Raw genomic sequence first — 19,278 nt, 5'->3', positions numbered from 1 at the left:
TCTCTCTCAAAAAAAAGTACAAGAATTTAAAACTTCCAGAGTTATAAAGAAGAAAATCTTCATGACCTTGAGATATGCAATGAGTTCTTACATATGGTACCAAAACCTTAATCTATGAAAGAAAATATTTTTTTAAATTTTATTATGCTATGTTAGTCACCATACAATAATACATCATTAGTTTTTGATGTGGTGATCCACGATCCATTGTTTTCATATAACACCCAGTGCTCCATGCAGTACGTTCCCTCCTTAATACCCATCACCGGACTAACCAATCCCCCCTCCCCCCTCCCCTCTAAAACCTTGTTTGTTTCTCAGAGTCCATAGTCTCTCATGGTTCGTCTCCCCCTCCGATTCCCCCCCCTTCATTTTTCCCTTCCTTCTCCTAATGTCCTCCACGCTATTCCTTATGTTCCACAAATAAGTGAAACCATATGATAATGGACTTTCTCTGCTTGACTTATTTCACTTAGCATAATCTCCTCCAGTCCCATCCATGTGGATGTAAAAGTTGGGTATTCATCCTTTCTGATGGCTGAGTAATATTCCATTGTATATATGGACCACATCTTCTTTATCCATTATGAAAGAAAATATTGGTATATTAGACTTTATCACAATTTAAAACTTTTGTTCTCTGAAAGACACTGTTAAGAAAATGAAGATACACTGTAGACTGGGGGGAAATATTTCTTTAAGACTTTCTCTTTACCTTTGTTTTCAGCAATTTCACTGAGATCTGCCTAAGTGTGATGTCTTTGTTTTCATTCTATCTGGGGTTCACTGAGCTTTTGGAATTTACAGATTGATGTTTTCATCAGTTTGGAGGAACTCTTCAGCTGTTATCTTGTTGAATATTGCTTCTACTTTATTCTCTCCCTTCTTTCCTTTTGTGAGACTCTAATTAGCTGTATGTTAGACCTTTAGATGTGGGCTATGATCTTATCTGGACTCTCCATTCATACTTTTTTCTTCCTATACTTCAGATTGAATATTTTTTATTGAGCTATCTTCAGATTCACTTATCCCTTCTTCTATTGTGTTCAGACTGCTGTTAACTATCCTATGAGTTCTTATTTTCAGATACGATTTTTTTGTTTCCAGAATATCCACCTTACTCTTTTTCAGGAATTCCAATTCTTTGATGAATTTCTCCAATTTTTTCATTCCCCTTTGTCCATCTTTTCCTCTATTTTGTCTTATTAATCAGTTATTTTATTGGTCTGTTAATTCCAATATTTGGATAATTCATGAGTCTGCTTCTATTATGGTTTTTTTCCCTTTAATTGGCCCTATTTCCCTGCCTACTCCCATGTCTGGTAATTTTTCATTGTATGCTGAACAATGGGAAGGCACCAAAAAGTGTCCTTCCACCAGAGAAGATTATGCCCTTCATTGGTAAGACAGAGCAAGGGACTAATCACCTCATCCAATCAGGGGTTGAGTTGGCCCAGGGCTGGGTCACAGCCTTAGCAACACTCAGTTCACTTGTTGTTTGTCCCTGTTCCCTGGTCATGGTTCTTCCAGGCTTTGGACTGAGCACTTCATGGATCTCTGTGTCCTCTCCCCTGAAAGACTGTGGGGATTCAGTTCTTCCCTTCAGAATTTTTTTAGCTTTGCTCTTTAGCCTTCCTGAACAGCTTCAAAACCTGACAAAATCTCAAAGGGAGACCTCTCGTTTGCCACAGGGCTCCTCGCTTTAGTCAGGTTTGGTCTTCCACATGCCATGCAACTCTGGGAGATGTTCCTCTGACCATTAAAAGTATTTGGCCCAGAATCCCAGATTGCCTTTATAACTCAGCATTTTCAAGTAAAAAAAATTGGCCACGTGTGGGAAGTTCCTCTTTGCAGATCCTCTAGTTTTCAATCTGTCACACCAGCCCCACACAACTCACCCTCCCCGCCTCCCACCCTGGTTTCTCTTTCCCTCACTAGAGTCTCTCTGTCTGTGTCCAGTCCAGTTCTTTGCCTTGGTCTAGAATTAGCAAATATCCCAGGTGCAGAAAATGGCCCAGAAAGGGCTTTTTCCTCTCTGGAATTTTAGTTCATCCAGTCCTTATTGTTTCCACACCTCTCTAATGTCTTTAAAAATGTGATTTTTTCCAATTTACCCATTTTTTTCTAGTTGCATTAGGATCATTAGCCTGCCAAGACCTACTACTACATGTTACCAAGAAAAGGAAAAATGATTGCTGTACTTCATTTTTTTAGACACAATTCTTTTTGTATGTTATGTTTGTTTTACAATTTTATAAAGGGAAAAAGGGGAAAGAACAAGATCTGAGGGTAAGTACCTTATTCAAACTTACAGCTATCAAATGGCATAGCAGAAACAGAACCAGTCATCTGACAACAGAGCCTTACTTTCTACCTTTCTTACAACAAGATTACTGATTTTAATCCTGCCATTCAACTAAGACTGCTTTGGTAGCCATCATCAGGGGTTTGCAGAGGCCCTTAGGGAAGTACCTGGTTCTGTCTTTACCTTGAGTCAGCTGAGGGTGGGCGTCAGTAACCCCGCTGAGTTATACATTGGATGGTGCTGGCCCTGCAACTCTCTGCCTTCAAGATTAGGGCTTTAGGGTTTCACGATTTCCTTATCTCTTGCCAAACATCATAAGCTAGGTGCTCTCCACAAGGGCTGAGTTAGGAAATCTGGTTTACCACTATGTAAGCATATAAGTCCTGTGATGTTTTTTCATAACTGGAAGAATGAGATAAAGCAGAAACTCACATGCTCTAGGCAAGATCATACATCTCATCTATAAGTCCTGAATTCACAGGATCTTCAGGGTCTTCTCAAAAAGAGAGGAGTGGAGAAATAGAATGGTTGAATGTTTGAAGTTAAAGTTCTAACTGGGTCTTTTAAGAAATTCTCACTCTTTAGAGACTGAGGCAAGTGAGGTCTCTGCTTCTTTCCAGTACCTGAATTTTGGTCACTACACAGTTGATGTGCAAGCTGGATGGTGAGCCAGAGAAAGGAAAGGAGCTGAAAAATCAAATTAGCTGATTTGCCCTCTGACTTTAATAACTTTTGTAAGTGGTTTGCCAGGGCAGTAGCTAAATTATGGCTTGGATAAAATGTGAGTTTTATTATCTATGCTTTCTTTCTTCCCTCTTAGCAAGAGAATTTAAGAATTGGCTTTATAGTTTGACCCATTGGATTTGGGTAAAAATATAATGTGATTTCTGTTACTTTTGTAGTTTTATTGCTATCTGAACTTCTAGTAATATTGGCAATATGTATAAAAATTAAAATTACAAACCCCTTACCAGATACACAGTTTGCAAATATTTCCTCCCATTCCATAGGATGCCTTTTTACCCTGTTAATTATTTCCTTTGTTGTGCAGAAACTTATAGTTTGATGTAGTCCCATTTGTTTATTTTTGTTTTTGTTGCCTGTGCTTTTGGTGTCATATCCATCAAACCATTGTAAAACCAATGTCACTAAGCTTTTCTCCTAAGTTTTCTTCTAAGAGTTTTATAGTTTCATGTCTTATATTTAAGTCTTTAATACATATTGAGCTGACTTTTGTGTATGGTGTAAGATAAGGGTTCAATTTCAATTTTTTGCATGTGAATAAGTGTTGGCAAGGATGTGAAGTAATTGGAACCCTTGCATGCTGTTAGTAAGAATGCAAAACAATGTAGTCACTATGGAAAATAGTATGGAGGTTCCTAAAAAAAATAAAAATAGAAATACCATATGATACAGCAACCCAGAATTTATTCAGGGATTTTATCCAAACCTGGGTATTTATCCAAATATTTGAAATTAGGATCTCAAAGAGATATTAGCACTCCCATGTTCATTGAAACACTATTCACAATAGAGAGGGGTGGAAACTACCTAAGTGTTCATTGACATATGAATGGATAAAATGTAGCATGTACATGCAATGGAATACTATTCAGCCTTAAAAAAGAAGGAAATTTTGTAATATGCAAAAATATGGATGAACCTTGAGGATATTATGCTAAGTGAAATAAGCCAGTCACAGAAGGACAAAAACTGCATGATTTCACTTATCTGAGGTATCTAAAATAGTAAAATTCACAGAATCAAAGGGTGGAATGGTGTTGCCAGGGGCAGGAGGTGGAAATGGGGATTATTAATCAATGGGCATAAAGTCTTAGTTAAGCAAGATGGATACAGTATAGAGAGCTACTGTACAACATTGTATCTAGAGTCAACAATACTGTATTGTACATTTTAAAATGTGTTAAGAGGCTAGAGCTCATTTAAGTGTTCTTACCACAATAAAATTTTTAAAAATTAAAATTACAAAACATGCCATTTGAGCTAAGAAAGATGTAAAACGGTGGGGGAAACACATGAAGTACGGAAAGAAAATATGGTATAGAAACTCAAAATTTGTACAGTGAGGGAAGTGGAAAGAAGGAGGTAGCAGGGCCTGGGCTAATGGGGAAGAAGCAGCATCGAGAGACTTAGGAATGAAAACAGTTCTTGGGAACTAGATGAATGAAAACGAGCAAAATTTGGCCTTTCCAAATTGAGAGGAGAAATAATTCAGTGCAAGGAAATCCTTTCTAAATAACAGGCAAGATTCAATTGAGTAACACTGACGTCATATAGACTATGAATTTCCATTGGAGAGATACTGTATTTTCTTATCATACTGTAATTTGATTCAACACATACTTGTTGGGGATGTGGTATGTTGGGCTCTGGGCTGGGTGCTGAGGATCTAGAAACAAAATCACACTCTATGCCCAGAAGGAACTTGTGGACCAGAATAAGATACAGTCAGATCAGTCATGCATACAGTTAAGTGCACACATAGGGACATATGGAGGGTCAAGTCACTCACTCTATAGGTAGGACTTAGAAGAAGGAAAAGGAGAAAGATGTTTGGCACCAGGGACAATATAAGTCAAAGCATGATAGAGAAAGATTAGATTGAGTTACTTTCATGCTTTAATATCTTCATTTCATGAGTGCATATTAAATTAGTCTGTTTCTCAATTCAATGTCAATTATTGATCAACATTCAAGGATGAGACCAGCACTCAGTATCTGGAATCAAAAAGAGCTGAGCGTATTGTTTATTTATGTGTAGGAATGATTAACTGGTCAGAGACACTTCGATTGAACAAAGCTGCCTAATAATCTCAGGGTTGTGGGCAGGAGTTTATTTTGGATTACTGTTTGTTACACAGGTGGGAGTGGGTTGCTGTCAGAAGTATGGTTTGTGCTCATGATAGAGGCAGGGGTGGGTCAAGCCAGACGTAGCAGAAAAGTCAGTGGAGCCGGTCCGCTGCTGATTGGCTCCCTTTCAGAGTCTGCAGCTCCATCTGACTGATTGGTTCTAGAAGCACGTTCACTGAAGCAAGCTGTCACTGATTGATTAATCAGGTTGAAAACCACTTCTGATATTGATGTGTTCCCATGGCCATAGAACAGCTAGGCTTTTCCTAGGAGTGTGGAACTTTGATATATTCTCATTCTCCCCTCCTAGTCTCTTATTAACCTAAGCAACAGGAGACATCATTGGGGTTGTCCAGATGCTCTCTGCTATTGTTGATTCTTCTTGAAGATAAGGTTTTACTTGTGGGTCTGCTTTTTAATTTGCTTATCGATTGGCATGAGTTTGTCCTGCTTTTGTCTTCAAATCATTTGTTGAAACATTTGTTAGGACAGTGACTGTGTAGACTTAAGACTCTGGAGAAATAAATCAAGCTGTGTGATATACGAGTATAACAAAGTATTACAAGAAGGGAGTGGAGGGCACTCTCGTGGCACGATCTAGACTTTTCCAGGTCTCATCATCAAAACAAGGCCCAGCAATTCCCTGAGTCAATAGTTTGCCTCTTCTTTTTGCATGGATAGAAATCGTTCTAACTTCTCTGTGGTGGTAATCAACGTACAAAATGAAGTGTCAGCAATAGCACAGACTCTTTTGGGTTAGCAATAGAAAAACCAAAGGCAATGCTAATTTCCATAGCTATTTGGGCAAAGGAATTTTAACTGTTTTGTTTACTATTTTCTATATCAGCCAAAGTGAGGGAGAAATTTTCAAGGATCACCTGAGTTGAGCAGCACGTGGGGATGGGATTGTTATCCTCAGGAATCTGTCCCACCAGTGTGGGAAGGGTTTTATCCCTTCAGACTCTTTATAAGAAGACACAGCCCCCCAGAGGGTATTGGAGAGTCGTACACCTGGTCTAACTAAGAGACTGATAGAACAATTAATTGGTCCCGGTCTCGGGTTGGCAAAGAGCCTGGCTCCTACACAGAAGAAAAGAACCTGAGCACTGCAATAGAGATGTGATCAGCTCTACTGGAGCTGGAGGTATATTGTCTCTAGGGCTCATGATAAACAGTCACTGTTATATATCCTGTTAAATAACAAAATTCACCCAAGTAAATCTAAAGATCTAATTGGCTTTATTCAATGATTCGTGAATCAGGCAGCACCCCATCTAGCAAGTGGAGAGGCGCTCCGAGGAGTTGTACAAAATAGACGGAGGGTAGGGACAAGAAAGTTATTAGCAAAAGGAGAGGATTGTTCCAAGGCAAGGCTGTTTTCTAAGGGGAAAAGCAAGGTGTCTGATCGTGCAGATGACCTCATCTTTCCTAGGGAGCTGGAGAGGACCCAGGTGCAGACTAACGGGCAGGGATTGAAAAATTCCTGACTGACCAGTTAGGACCACATTTCTGGGGGAGGTTGAAACTGCAATTAGGTTATGTCATAAGCACCGGTGTGAGAACTTGGTCTAAATGACACCATTTGGGGCCTATGTGTATTTTTTGTGGATGGTTCTTTTTTCTTAACAATCTTGAGAAAATTATTATCCCCCTCTCTCAGTGGAGGGACATTGTTTTCATTTCTGTATTGTGTCATTGTTGGTGACCTCAGTTTGACATATCTCCATACCATACTTCGAGTTAGCTGCTCAGGCAATAGTTTAGGAGAGGCAAATTAAAAAGTTAGGATGGTCATCAGCCCTTGGTAAACCAGTAAAGAGAAAAAATATGATCAAAAAGGTAAAGAATAAAGTTACACAAAGAAGAGCATGACCGTGATTGTAGTAGAATCTTGTTCTGATGATCTCCTCAGTCTGATGCCCCATGGAGTAAATGCTTCTGGGGCGGGCTGTGGGTGGGTGGAGAACCTCAGTTTAAGATCCCCAGTGGCTGTGTGTCCAGTTCTACCGCTTTTTCTAAAGCTCTTTGAAAACGTTCAGCCGATCTACTTTTTTCATTCCTTCCCATTGTAACTATGCACCAATGACATACTGCATGTCCACACAGCCTGCTTTTCTGTGTAGAGCAGGTACACATTTTCATGTGAGGGACTCTTGGAAAATATCGTCCAGAATGTGTTCTTTCCATTTGAACTACTGGACACCGTGGCCATGGCTGACCTTCAAGGTTTGATATGAGTTGTCAAGATGTTAGAATATTGGCTTCAGTTCACATCTGTGCTAAGTTTCTGGGGAAATGTCTTTGAAAAGTGTCTTGCCACAGATAATAATAACTTGAATTTAGTTGAAAACAGCTCCTGGGATTATGGCAAACTAGCCAAGAGCCCTATTTGTCAGATATTGGGTAGTTTTTCCTGGAAATCTATCAATTGCCTTCTTAACATAAAAATACAGGAAAAGATACCGCTAGAGTGTTTGCCTAAGTGACTCTGCTGTTCGCTCAGTTACATGTGTTATTGTCAGTTTTGCGCACTATAGTTGGCTCTTCTGTTGCATAACTTCCTGGAGAGCTTGAAATAATTTAAAGAGTCTATATAAGCCTTATGAGTAAATGACACCCTATTGAAAACCCAGGTATTTAATACTGGCTGGTTTTCATTTTGGCTGTTTTCTCAAGAGTGTGGCCATTTTCACTGGGACGTGCAAGAAGGAGTGGGCCATGGGCTCAATGGCTGAACCGACGGAAACTCTCTGGGAAGAGACCAGAGGGTGCTGTTGAAAGCCATGCATTTTTTTTTTTTAAAGATTTTATTTATTTATTTGACAGAGAGAGTTAGCGAGAACAGGAACACAAGCAGGGGAAATGGGAAAGGGAGAAGCAGGCTTCCCGCTGAGCAGGAAGCCCAATGCGGGGCTCGATCCCAGGACTCTGGGATCGTGACCTGAGCCAAAGGCAGATGTTTAACGACTGAGCCACCCAGGCGCCCCGAAAACCATGCATTTTTGAATGATTTATTTTTTATTTTTATTTTTTTAAAAGATTCATTTGTTTATTTACTTATTTATTTCACAGAGAGAGACACAGCAAAAGAGGGAACACAAGCAGGGGGAGTGGGAGAGGGAGAAGCAGACCTTCTGCCAAGCAGGGAACCCAACACGGGGCTCGATCCCAGGACCCTGGGATCATGACCTGAGCCAGAGGCAGATGCTTAAAGACTGAGCCACCCAGGCGCCCCTAAATGCTTTATTTTTTAAGAACAATCTTTTGTCATGTGTACTATGAAAGCTCATTATAACAGATAGTTAAGCTACTTTAACCCAAATATATCCTAATCTTCCAAAAAATGTCCTTTAAACAGGCAGCCTAAAAAAATTTAGGGTAATATATCCTATTACTGTGAGAAAATGTTAACTCCTTGTTTTCAAGGTTTAAAATCATATTTTTATGAGTAATAATGTAGGAGATGAATTAAATGCAGACTCCTATTAGTAAAGTTTGGAGAAATATCAAACCTTCTGGCCTCCACCTCTTTAAACCCTAGTCGTGAGCTCTTGTTGAGTGTCTGTATTAGAAAAACAAATGATTTTAAATATGGTACCAGAGGTTCTCTTTGAAAAATAAAAGACTTTGTGAAATAAACTAGGAGGCATTTTAGATTTCCTACTATTAGTTATGCTTTTGAATTAATTATGCTTGCTTCTGGAATGACAACAGATACTCATAAATAGGGATTTCCAGCAAGTGTTATTAAAAAGTCAAATTGTATTCAGACATTGCTTCAGCTTGGTGGGTCAGGAAAATCAAATACAGAAAGTGAGCACCAGCATCTATTTGTGGAAATGTTCAGACCTTTCCCAAACTGGCCCCAGCCTGCCTATGCAGCCTCACCTCCTCTAGCCTCTTCCCTCCCAACCCCGCAAAACCTGAATTCCAGCCTCGGGAATGGACAGTCATTTCCTGAACATACCTCCATTCTGTGCCTGTGCTTACTCTCCTCTCTCTGCTTTTAATGCCTCCACCCCTGTTTCGCTAACTCTTACACATCTGGCAAAAGATGCCCTTGGTGGGGGCGCCTGGGTGGCTCAGTTGGTTAAGCGACTGCCTTCGGCTCAGGTCGTGATCCTGGAGTCCAGGGATCGAGTCCCACATCGGGCTCCCTGCTCAGCAGGGAGTCTGCTTCTCCTTCTGACCCTCTTCCCTCTCGTGCTCTCTGTCTCTCATTCTCTCTCTCTCAAATAAATAAATAAAATCTTTAAAAAAAAAAAAAAAAAAAGATGCCCTTGGTGGTTGTGTGACCACAGGTCAGGGTTGATTGCACTGGTTCCCTGCGCAAGCTGCTCTGGGCCGGTCACTGCCCTCCTCACCACTTAGGGGAAGAGACCTTGCCTCTTTTCGTGTCCGCGTGCCTTCCAAGAGCCCGCCCAGGGCCTGGCTTCTATGATAGGAGCTTGGTAAATATTGGTTTACTGAACTGACTTCTCTCATCTCTGTAGCCTGTCCACCCCCTAGAAAGCCACAAAAATAATCAGACTTACAGGTATTGTGGGTGATTTTTTAAAGTAGGATTTTTCCTTTCCCTGTCTGGGGAGCCAGCTAACCAGAAGCCTTCCCACACAACTGATGTCCCAAACCACTGGTGTCACTTTCTCCAGGAGACTGCTCTGGGCCTCACTGGCTTACTGAAGCGGTCACACTGCAGTCTGCCCCCCAGCTGGAGAGCCACTGTGGGTGACGCAGGGGAAGTCACCCCGAAGGTCCCAGTCACTAGAGTAATGCACTTCAAAGATCTCTTTAGAGGTGAATGATTGTATGAGATGAAAGAAGTGTTATTATGGTAAGGTCCTGCCTTTATCTTTCTTTGGATAAAACTCTAAGCACCTTTTTAAAGGTTAATATAAGTGTTTCTCAAATTCCCTCAGTTCTTTATTAAAATGGCATCTCCCTGGCCCTCGCCCTCGGCAAATTCTGAGCTAGGAGGTCTGGAGTGGGACTTAGGAATCTGAATTATAGGAAGCATCCAGGCAGTTCTGGTGTGCGTAATTGTAGGACTAGACTTTGAGAAATACAAATAATGGTGAGAACAGCGAAGAGGTGGAGGGATCACATACCCAGAATATTTACTAAACATGTATCACATAAGCCAGGCCCCAGGGCCAGCTCTTAGAAGAGATGAAGAGATGAATGAGGCAAACTCCCTTCCCATGGGCAGCACCGTATAGTCAGGTACCCTAGGAGGATGGCAAGCTCATTCGGTCAAAGTATCCTGGCATTGGGGGCCTGGGCGGCTCAGTTAAGCGTCTGCCTTTGGCTCAGGTCATGATCCCAGGGTCCTGGGATGGAGCCCCACATCGGGCTCCCTGCTCAGTAGGGAGGCTGCTCCCCCCTCTCCCTCTGCCCCTCCCTGCTGCTCATGCTCTCTCTCATGCTCGCTCGCTCTCCCAAATAAATAAATAAAATATTTTTTTAAAAAATGTACCCTGGCATTCATAAGTTATCAGAGCAGACTGTTGGGTGTAGTCTGCTCGAATCCCAGAAGTGTTCTGGACTTAGATAGACATTTCTTAAGTTCATGCTGCACCAAAAAAAGCACTATGTTTTTACAATGGCCAAAGACGCCAGACAAGGTATTCTTCGTGCCAACTTTCTCTGAGAAAAGGCTTGGATTTAGAGATTCATTAGCTGAGGTGGCTTTGAACTGGAGTGAATGGCTCATCTTCTTTTTGTTATGGGTGTCCATGAAATGTATTTCCAGTTAATCATATGAAGGATTTTTTAAAAGATTTATTTAGTATTTGAAAGAGAGAAAGAGAGGGAGAGCCAGCAAGAGGAGGGGCAGAGGGAGAGGGAGAGAATCTTAAACAGACACCCTGCTGAGCACAGAGCCCAATGCGGGGCTCCATCTCATGACCCTTACATCACGACCTGAGTGAAATCAAGAGTTGGACACTTAACGAACTGAGCCACCCAGTCGTCCCCATATGAAGGATTTTAACCTTGATTATCTGGCACTCTCAACAGGGAACCCTGAAAAAGTACTCTAAGAGACCAAAGTTTGCCTATGGCTCCCAAATTGCAACTAGCTATAGTAATTTTTATCATTGGTATCCTGAAGGTTCACGGAGAGTTGGCAGTCCCACATTTCATTATGACCATTAGTTAGAAATTCTACTTCATTCAATCCATGTATAATCATAGTGCTATATTACTTATGGTTTCATATTTGCCTTTGGTTTCCCAGTTGACCGTGTCTTTTTTTTTTTTTAAGATTTTATTTATTTGAGAGAGAGAGAATGAGAGACAGAGAGCACGAGAGGGAAGAGGGTCAGAGGGAGAAGCAGACTCCCTGCTGAGCAGGGAGCCCGATGTGGGACTCAATCCCGGGACTCCGGGATCATGACCTGAGCTGAAGGCAGTCGCTTAACCAACTGAGCCACCCAGGCGCCCAGTTGACTGTGTCTTAAGGACAAAAACAAAAAGAGAATCTTTAACGTGTTATTCTCTGATACCTAGTACAAACACAAAGGGAATATCCAAAAAATGCATAAAATTAACTAGAAGTTTAAAGTACTATACATTCTATGCTCTTTGCTCTGAAAAGAGATAAATTGCTAACAGCCACACCAATAGCAAGGATTTGTTCAAGAAAGTAAATTTTAGGTCTATTTTCATGAAGCCTGATGTATAGAGTCTCGTACGTATCTATGGCATATTATGACAACAGGTCATATTGTTACTCCTGAATACTTAAGAAAATGTTTAATTACATTTGGAATCTTCCACTCACTAAGGCAGAGATAACATATGTTTTAAAACATCATAAAAGAGTAGAATGTGTTATCTTCAACTAGTTTATCCTAATTCATAGATGTAATCATTTTTTATCACTCTCTTTCTGTACTAGTTCTTGGGTAAATATGGAAATGAGCACAAAATGATGGTTTTTTGCAAATCATTTTGTTTACACATGAGATAAATATGCCAAACATTAATAGTTAGTCAATAAATATTATTAAGATCCCTTAGAAGAAAGACATTATACTTAGCAGCTCAGAGAATGTAATAATGCATACCTCGCTTTCAAGGATTTATATCCTGTGTGTCTACATTTTTCAGCTGTGGAATATATCTGATGACTAGTTCTCACAAGGCCATTTTAGAGAAGTATTTGCAGGGGGTTGACCTGTGTCCTGTCAGGTTAGGTCCAGCCCAGGTTAAGAGAAGTTACTGATTCTTTAGGCAGGCCAAACTGGGGGAAGAGAGGAGCCCCAAAACAGACTCACACCAACAATTTCTCCCAATACCTGGTCTGAGATTCCTATATCCTTAAGAAGATAACCTTTATAAACTGACAGGAAGTGAGTTTTCAGCTCTCTGGACCCAGGGCTTGCCCCATTCTGGAAAACCAGTTATCGCCTTTTGTTTTGACAAAAAAAGTATAAGAAACAAAGATACCTGGGATGAAGGTGAGGAGCTGATCCATTTATGCATTTAGTTAAATTTTTCTTAACTATCTATAAACTGTTGAGGATGCAGATGTGAATTAGACACTTCTGCCCTCAAGTGACTTACAATCTAATCTAATAGACAAACATAAATAAAGAGCAATATATTTTATAGGAATCTAATTTCTGTTCAAAGGACAGTGGAAGCCCAAAGAAAGGAATGGCCAATTTTGTGTAGAGAGACATAAAGACTTCTTTTCTTTTAAGATTTTTTATTTTTAAGTAATCTCTACACCCAACGTAGGGCTCTAACTCACAACCCAAGGTTAAGAGTCACATGCTCTGTGGACTGAGCCAGCCAGGCACCCCAGACATGAGAAATTTCTTAGTGGTGACTATTGAACTGAGCCTTAAAAGAAAGGTAAGAGTTTATGAAGCGGGGGAGGAGGAGGAGAGAGAGACCATTCTAGGCAGAGACCAGCCTAAGCAAAGGCCAAGAGCTGAATGGCCTTAACCTGTTTGGGGAACTGCCCGCAGCCCAGCGTGCCTGGAGCATAAGGCGGTGGGGTGTGTTGGAGGAAACGTGAAGCTCCTGACAGTGTCTGGATCATGAAAGCTTGTGTATCTTTCAAGGAAGGGATAGACACAAGAAGAGTTGAGGAGGTGCAACCAACAGAATTGGGTGACAGATGAGATACGGAGGGTGCTGAACCAAGTTGGATGGTGGTGATATTCATCTGAGGCTGTGCCCTGTCACCTCTGACCTGTTGCGACATCTCCAGGTCATCCACTAAGCATGCTCCTCCCCACCGTTCCCAGGCTCTCCCTTGTTCTCCCCATACTGGCTCAGCCTTCTGACCGGCCGGGGCCCACAGCACAAGCTAGTGAAGAGGAACAGGGAAGGAATGAGGGAAAGACAGGCCCAGGGCTTGAAAGAACTGACAGGGTGAGGCCAGACTTGACTCACATAGTGAAATCCACTGATGCCCCAATACCAGGTCAAGACATAAAGCCCAGGGGCCATTCAGAATCAGGTGGGGTGGCAACTTTGTAATTGCAGCTTATTTGGCACCCACAGGCTCAGTGACAGAACTTAACTATTCAGCTGCCTACAATTCCACTTGGAAATGTATTTCTAATTCCGGTGGAAATGTAAGACATTGCAAACACCTGATTTTCCCTCCAAAATCAAGCAAAATCAAGCTTTAACAAATGAGCTTGATCTTCCTTTTCAACTCTTTTATTTGATTTTCATGGTATTGTGTTTTGAAGAGCTAACAAAATGCAGACGGATGACTGTTTTCTTAGCCTGGTGAGAAAAAACTGGCAAAGGGCAGTAAAGGGTTAGCCAGTGAAGAGAATGGCCTTATTATAAATGAGGACTACCAGCCCATGTTCACACAAAATAAGCAGGGCTGGCGTCACCTGGAATTTTGTAAATGGCAGATAAGCGTGCTTTCAACCCAGTCCTCGGGGACTTTTTTTTCTGAAAACAGCTGAGATGCCTGTGTTAGACTAAGAAAGGAACAAGATCATGTCTTCTAGGGTCGTGGGCTCCACATCGGGAACTCTAAAATGAGAGTAAAAAAACTCAGAGAGCAGACAACTCCAGTAAGAACAAAATGGTCACAGGCATTATATCAGCAGTGAACAGATTGCATTTGGACATGCAAGTCAGAAAGTAGCCCATCCACTCAGATGTGTGGGCCAGCCTCACTCCTGGAGGCCTGGGGCTGCAAAGTCCTTGTCTGGCCTTTAGGACATCACCTGACGGCTCCTACCTCTCTCAGACGTTTAGGACCAGATGAATTCCTCTAAATCCCATCCGGGAGCCTTCCTCCCCACCTGATGGAGGAGGTGAAGGCTTGGCCTGCTTGAACGGCAGCCCTCTGACCTTTTGATTGTCTCTACCCAACCTTGGAAGAAACTTTTAAGAGAGATTTGACCATACAGTCAGTAACCATCAACTATAGACCTAGCAAATAGTTAAATCCAGAGAAAGCAAATGTAAGATTTCAGCTACTTCAGCGAACACTGGCTTATTTACCCGATGCTCTAGAACATTCAGGAGAAGGAATTAACTTGACTGAGTACCTGCTACATGCTAACCACTTTGTTCACAAGCAGCACATGAGAATAAAGAAATTCCAGTAGTAATGCCCTTCTCCCCCGTTACAGTTATGTAATTACTTACTCTTTGCCACAACTTATGAAATTGGTATTATTATCATTCATTTACAGATGAGAAAATTGAGGCCTAAAGAGGTTATATGGACCCACACTAGGAAATGGACACAAGCGTATGAACCAGGATCTGTTTCCAAAAGCCTACCTGCTTTTTTTCTGTGTCACAAGAAAGCCTACGACAGTAAACATATTTACTAAAGCTTGTTTCCAAAAAGCTTCTTTAGCAATGCAAGTAACTTTGGGAGTTTGCCCAAGCAATTACACAATCCCTTTCCTCTTTTGGATCCAGCCCAGGGAAGAATAGAGTAAGCCTGCCACCTGAAGGCAGCCCAGCAGGCAGAAGCAGGGAGCCAATACCACTGTAGGCAGGGTGCTGCGGACAGGGAATCCTAGGAGGTCATCTCACCGGTGACCTCAGCCAGCTCCCTGACAGGCTTTGCGTGTGCACACCCACAGAAGGGGAAGAATCTATAGCAGCGAAACATAAGAGTGGGTCTTCATCTTTGTAGAAACAAAAACGAGAGGGAGGCATTGTCCTATCATTTTCTCCCTCCTCTGTCCCCCACCACCAAAAAACCCTAAGGTATATAGTTTGCATTCGAGGTCGATTTGGGCATGACTTGCAAAGATGATTTCTATTCATTGGTCTGTTTTGAATAAAGAAAAGTCAGGCTGAGAGGTTCTGATAGCATATAAATTAAAGATATGGAGGTATCTCATTGAAATTCTAAAGATGTACTGATCCTACCCTAGATTTCTCTCATCAAAAGAGTTCTCTTGTAGTGCTGCTGCTGACTTATTAATAAAGATCACGCTTGTATTTGAGTATTTATCTAATTAGGATTCACCTTCAGTTTAAGTTCATTAGTCTGCTGTCACAGAGTGACACTCTAAGTGTACCTGTTGGTGGAATTACATCCAAGTGAGACGGAGAATGCATTCAGGCGTTAATGGCCAGAAGCCGAGACAATGGCCCGCCAGCCATGGCACCCTCGAGTAGAGCGTGTGCACTGTCTGCCAACCAAACAGAAAAGGCACATGTTTCAAAGAGCAGCGGAAGGGCTCAACATTATAATTAAATACACCTAGTAACAGAGAAACAGAAATGGCAAGCGCCCTAATTATTTCAAAAACCAAGAGAACAATACCCATTCTTTATATGCATTATGTTGGGGAAGCTTTTCTAATGGGCTTTTATTGAAACTTCTAAGTTATGTTCAGGATGCTGGTTGCTCGGCATGCCCCAGCCTGACTCCCAGTGACTTGCATTTAACCTGTTTGCTTCCCCTTGTTAATAGGTCTTCTGAAGTGGTTGTAATATCATCCAGCCTAGTAATCTCTCTCCTGGGTCTTGGGGAGCAGGTAACTAAAGCATCTCATTCTTACCTGATGGGTGGTTGCCAGGTTTAGCTGCTGGTGATAAATCCTCTTCTTTAAGGCTGTCTTGCCCCACAAATCAGAAATTCCCCTTCGTGTTGAACTAAGAAACCTCTAGCTACCACAGTACCACACTGAAAGAGAGCCATGAACAGCAGAGCCGTGCAGATAACCAAGGCCAGCGTGCTCCCCTCCTCAGAAACGCTGCGGCTCACACTTGGCACTGGAATGGGCTAAATTATTTATCCAGTCGGATAAGAGAGAAAGCTGCTAAGAGCTTCCTGAGTTGATAGCCTCACTCCCTGGATCCATACTGAGAGAGGAAACAGGCTGGGCTCCCTCAGCAAAGAGGGGAAAAAAAAAAAAAAAACTTCCTCCATAGTTCTCTGCCATCATCACTGTTACTTACAGATACCTAATTGGTATCTCTTTTCAGTTACCTGTCACCATGCTGTCTACCTATTTATTTGCATACGTGACCCTTTTTCCACCGCATTAATTTCTTAACGGCAGAAAATATGCCTTATTCATCTTCCTAAACTTCTTATCATTTAGCATGTTGCCTTGATAACACAGGAAACCCGTGAATATCTGTTGAGTGAACCGTATCATCCAAAAATGGGAGATGCACTGGGCATTTGGAGCCTTTCTTTGACCCTAAACTTGAAATTTATCAGAGAATGGCCCTTCCCTAATGGGGAAAAGTTCATGCAACCTAAGAAGAGAGGAAGAGACAGGTTTACATTGATGAGGAAGAGAAAGGACGCATCCCTACTGGAGGTCAGTGAAATCATTGCTAACGATCAACTGAAAGACAGCTGTCAGAGTCGAGTTGCGCTCACATGCAAACCTGAAATTCTTATCCTAAAGGGGTTGCTCATGGTGTGAACCAGCGTTGGATATTGTAGAACATAAAGCCTGCAGTGGAATCCGCTTCATGCATAAGCACAAAGAGAACACTCTACAAAACTGATATTAAACTTGGCTATGGAGTACAGAGCAGGCATCACTATTGCTTAGAAATTCTGAGAAGTAGCACCAGGCAAGACAGGAAAGCCAGAGGCCTATAAATGTGTGATACAGACTGTAAGAGGAGGGGGGTGCAAGACACAGGGAAATTCCAGTTCTTGGTCATCTCATTTCTGTGTACCATTCTTTGTAGGTGGAATTGGCTGTGTAGGTCAAGACAAAGGCCAGGTTCGAAAGTGCCTGGATGTGGTGGAGATCTATAACCCTGATGGGGACTTCTGGAGAGAGGGCCCACCTATGCCAAGTCCCCTGCTCTCCCTTCGAACCAATTCTACCAATGCCGGAACAGTGGATGGCAAGCTCTATGTCTGCGGGGGATTCCACGGAGCAGGTAAATTGATCCAATTCTAAATGCTTTATAACCTCCCTCGGCATTAACTTTAACACCCCCCCCCCCCACTTAATTGACCCTGCCACCAAAAAATAATCCTGAGAGCAGGCTGAGCCCTGGCAAAAGCCCAGCCTTCAGAGTTCAGTGACCCTGAGCAGCTCACCAAAGCTCTGAACTTGGCTTTTCACATCTGCAAAAGGGAGCTGCTACCTCCACAGGCTACTGCACAAGTTAAATGAGATCTAGTTTATAATGTGTCTGGCACTCAGTAACTCTTAGCTGAATAAGAGGAGAAGAGAAATGGGAGAAGCAAGTCTAATCCCGATTGCAGGGCTGACAAGAGATCGGAAAACGCGAAGAACAGGCAGAAGTAGAGTCATGACCGGAAGTGTTGGATTTTAACCCCGTCTTTATTGACCAACAGATCCCACCCTCAGAGGACCCACTTATTCCTTCTCCATTACTCCCACTTCAAATAAATTGCTTGAAAGCATTTCTGAAATAATACCTAATGCATATATTACCACACTTAGTTCCCAAGTATCAAATTGTACCATCTTCGCAATATACAGTATGGATTTGTCATTTTTAACATACCAGGGAAATTTTTAAATATGCACAAAGCTAATAAGCAACTCTCTGCAAGGCTTGACTAGTTGCATCAGTAAATAAGGCAGAGTGCAGTTATATTAAAATGACTAACTGTTCAATTCTAGCCTCACTAATAGAAGCACTGGGCCAGTACATATCCATGAAAAGCATGCCTCCAGAGCACTTAAAACTTTGGAAGGGTGCCAGATTCAAATAAAGCTGACACTGCAGCTAAGCCAAGCCTTTTATAAGCCTACCTTCATTGTTAATGCACATCGTTATATGGAAGTTAAAGAATGTAGTTATCATTACAAACTAAAAAAGACAGGAGATAAATGAACCAAATACAATGAGTGGGCCTTATTTGGCTCTTGATTCAGACAAATCCTCTGTAAAAAGATATTTTTCAGATAGTCCAGAAAATTTTAATATGGACTGGAATATTAGAGGATAGTAGGGAACTGTTCATTGTTAGGTTATGATAATAATGGCATTGTGGTTTTGTATAAAGGAGAAAGAAAAAAAGAAGAACGTGAACAATTAGAGATCATTTAGAAGTATTTATGGGTGACAATGATATGCTGTCTGAAATTTGCTTTCATCTACTCCAGCAAATACTTTTTTAAAAAGTCAGTGGGGTGAGGGGGGCAAGAGCAGATTTTACAGCATTAGTAAAATGTTGATAATTGTTAAGGTTGGATAATGGATGCAGCAGGGCATTATTTCACTACTTTTGTGAATGCTTGAACATTCCCATAATAAAAAACTTCAATTTTCCTTTCCCTCCCTTTCTTCAGAGGACTTTCCAAAGAGGTTTTTTAAACACTTTTAATATCTTTTATATTAAACATCACATTCTTGTGTAAAGGAATCTATCATAGTAGCAAGAAACCTGGCTCAGGAAGGAGATCTGATGAGTGCCCCCTCGTTCATGCTCTGGGTATAAGGAGGGACCCGAGGAGTCAGGAGAGAGATCCCAGCTGCTGTACCCACACACCTGCCAGGGCTCTCCCCCAGCTGTGATCACCATCTCCTCTCCATCCTCTGGCTTTTGGCTTTCTCTTGACCAGAAGAGAAGAACAGAGAATTACAAAAGGTAGCCTCAGGACATTCAGAGGGATGGGTGATAATTAGTGTCTAAGGAC

General features: G+C 41.7%; 1 protein-coding gene across 2 annotated transcripts in view; it reads left to right on the top strand.

Annotated features, from left to right (window-relative positions):
- Positions 1–19,278, top strand: part of KBTBD12 (kelch repeat and BTB domain containing 12) — a 73,593-nt gene that overhangs the window by 28,425 nt on the left and 25,890 nt on the right. For both annotated transcript variants that reach the window (XM_027581732.2, XM_027581733.2), the window contains one exon: positions 17,345–17,542. In XM_027581732.2, coding sequence (XP_027437533.1) covers positions 17,345–17,542 — 198 coding nt within the window. The remainder of the gene's footprint in view (positions 1–17,344; positions 17,543–19,278) is intronic.

Source organism: Zalophus californianus, chromosome 1 (genome assembly GCF_009762305.2).
Source record: "Zalophus californianus isolate mZalCal1 chromosome 1, mZalCal1.pri.v2, whole genome shotgun sequence".
In the NCBI taxonomy this organism is placed as follows: domain Eukaryota; kingdom Metazoa; phylum Chordata; class Mammalia; order Carnivora; family Otariidae; genus Zalophus; species Zalophus californianus.
This window is presented reverse-complemented; position numbering and strand designations above follow the sequence as displayed.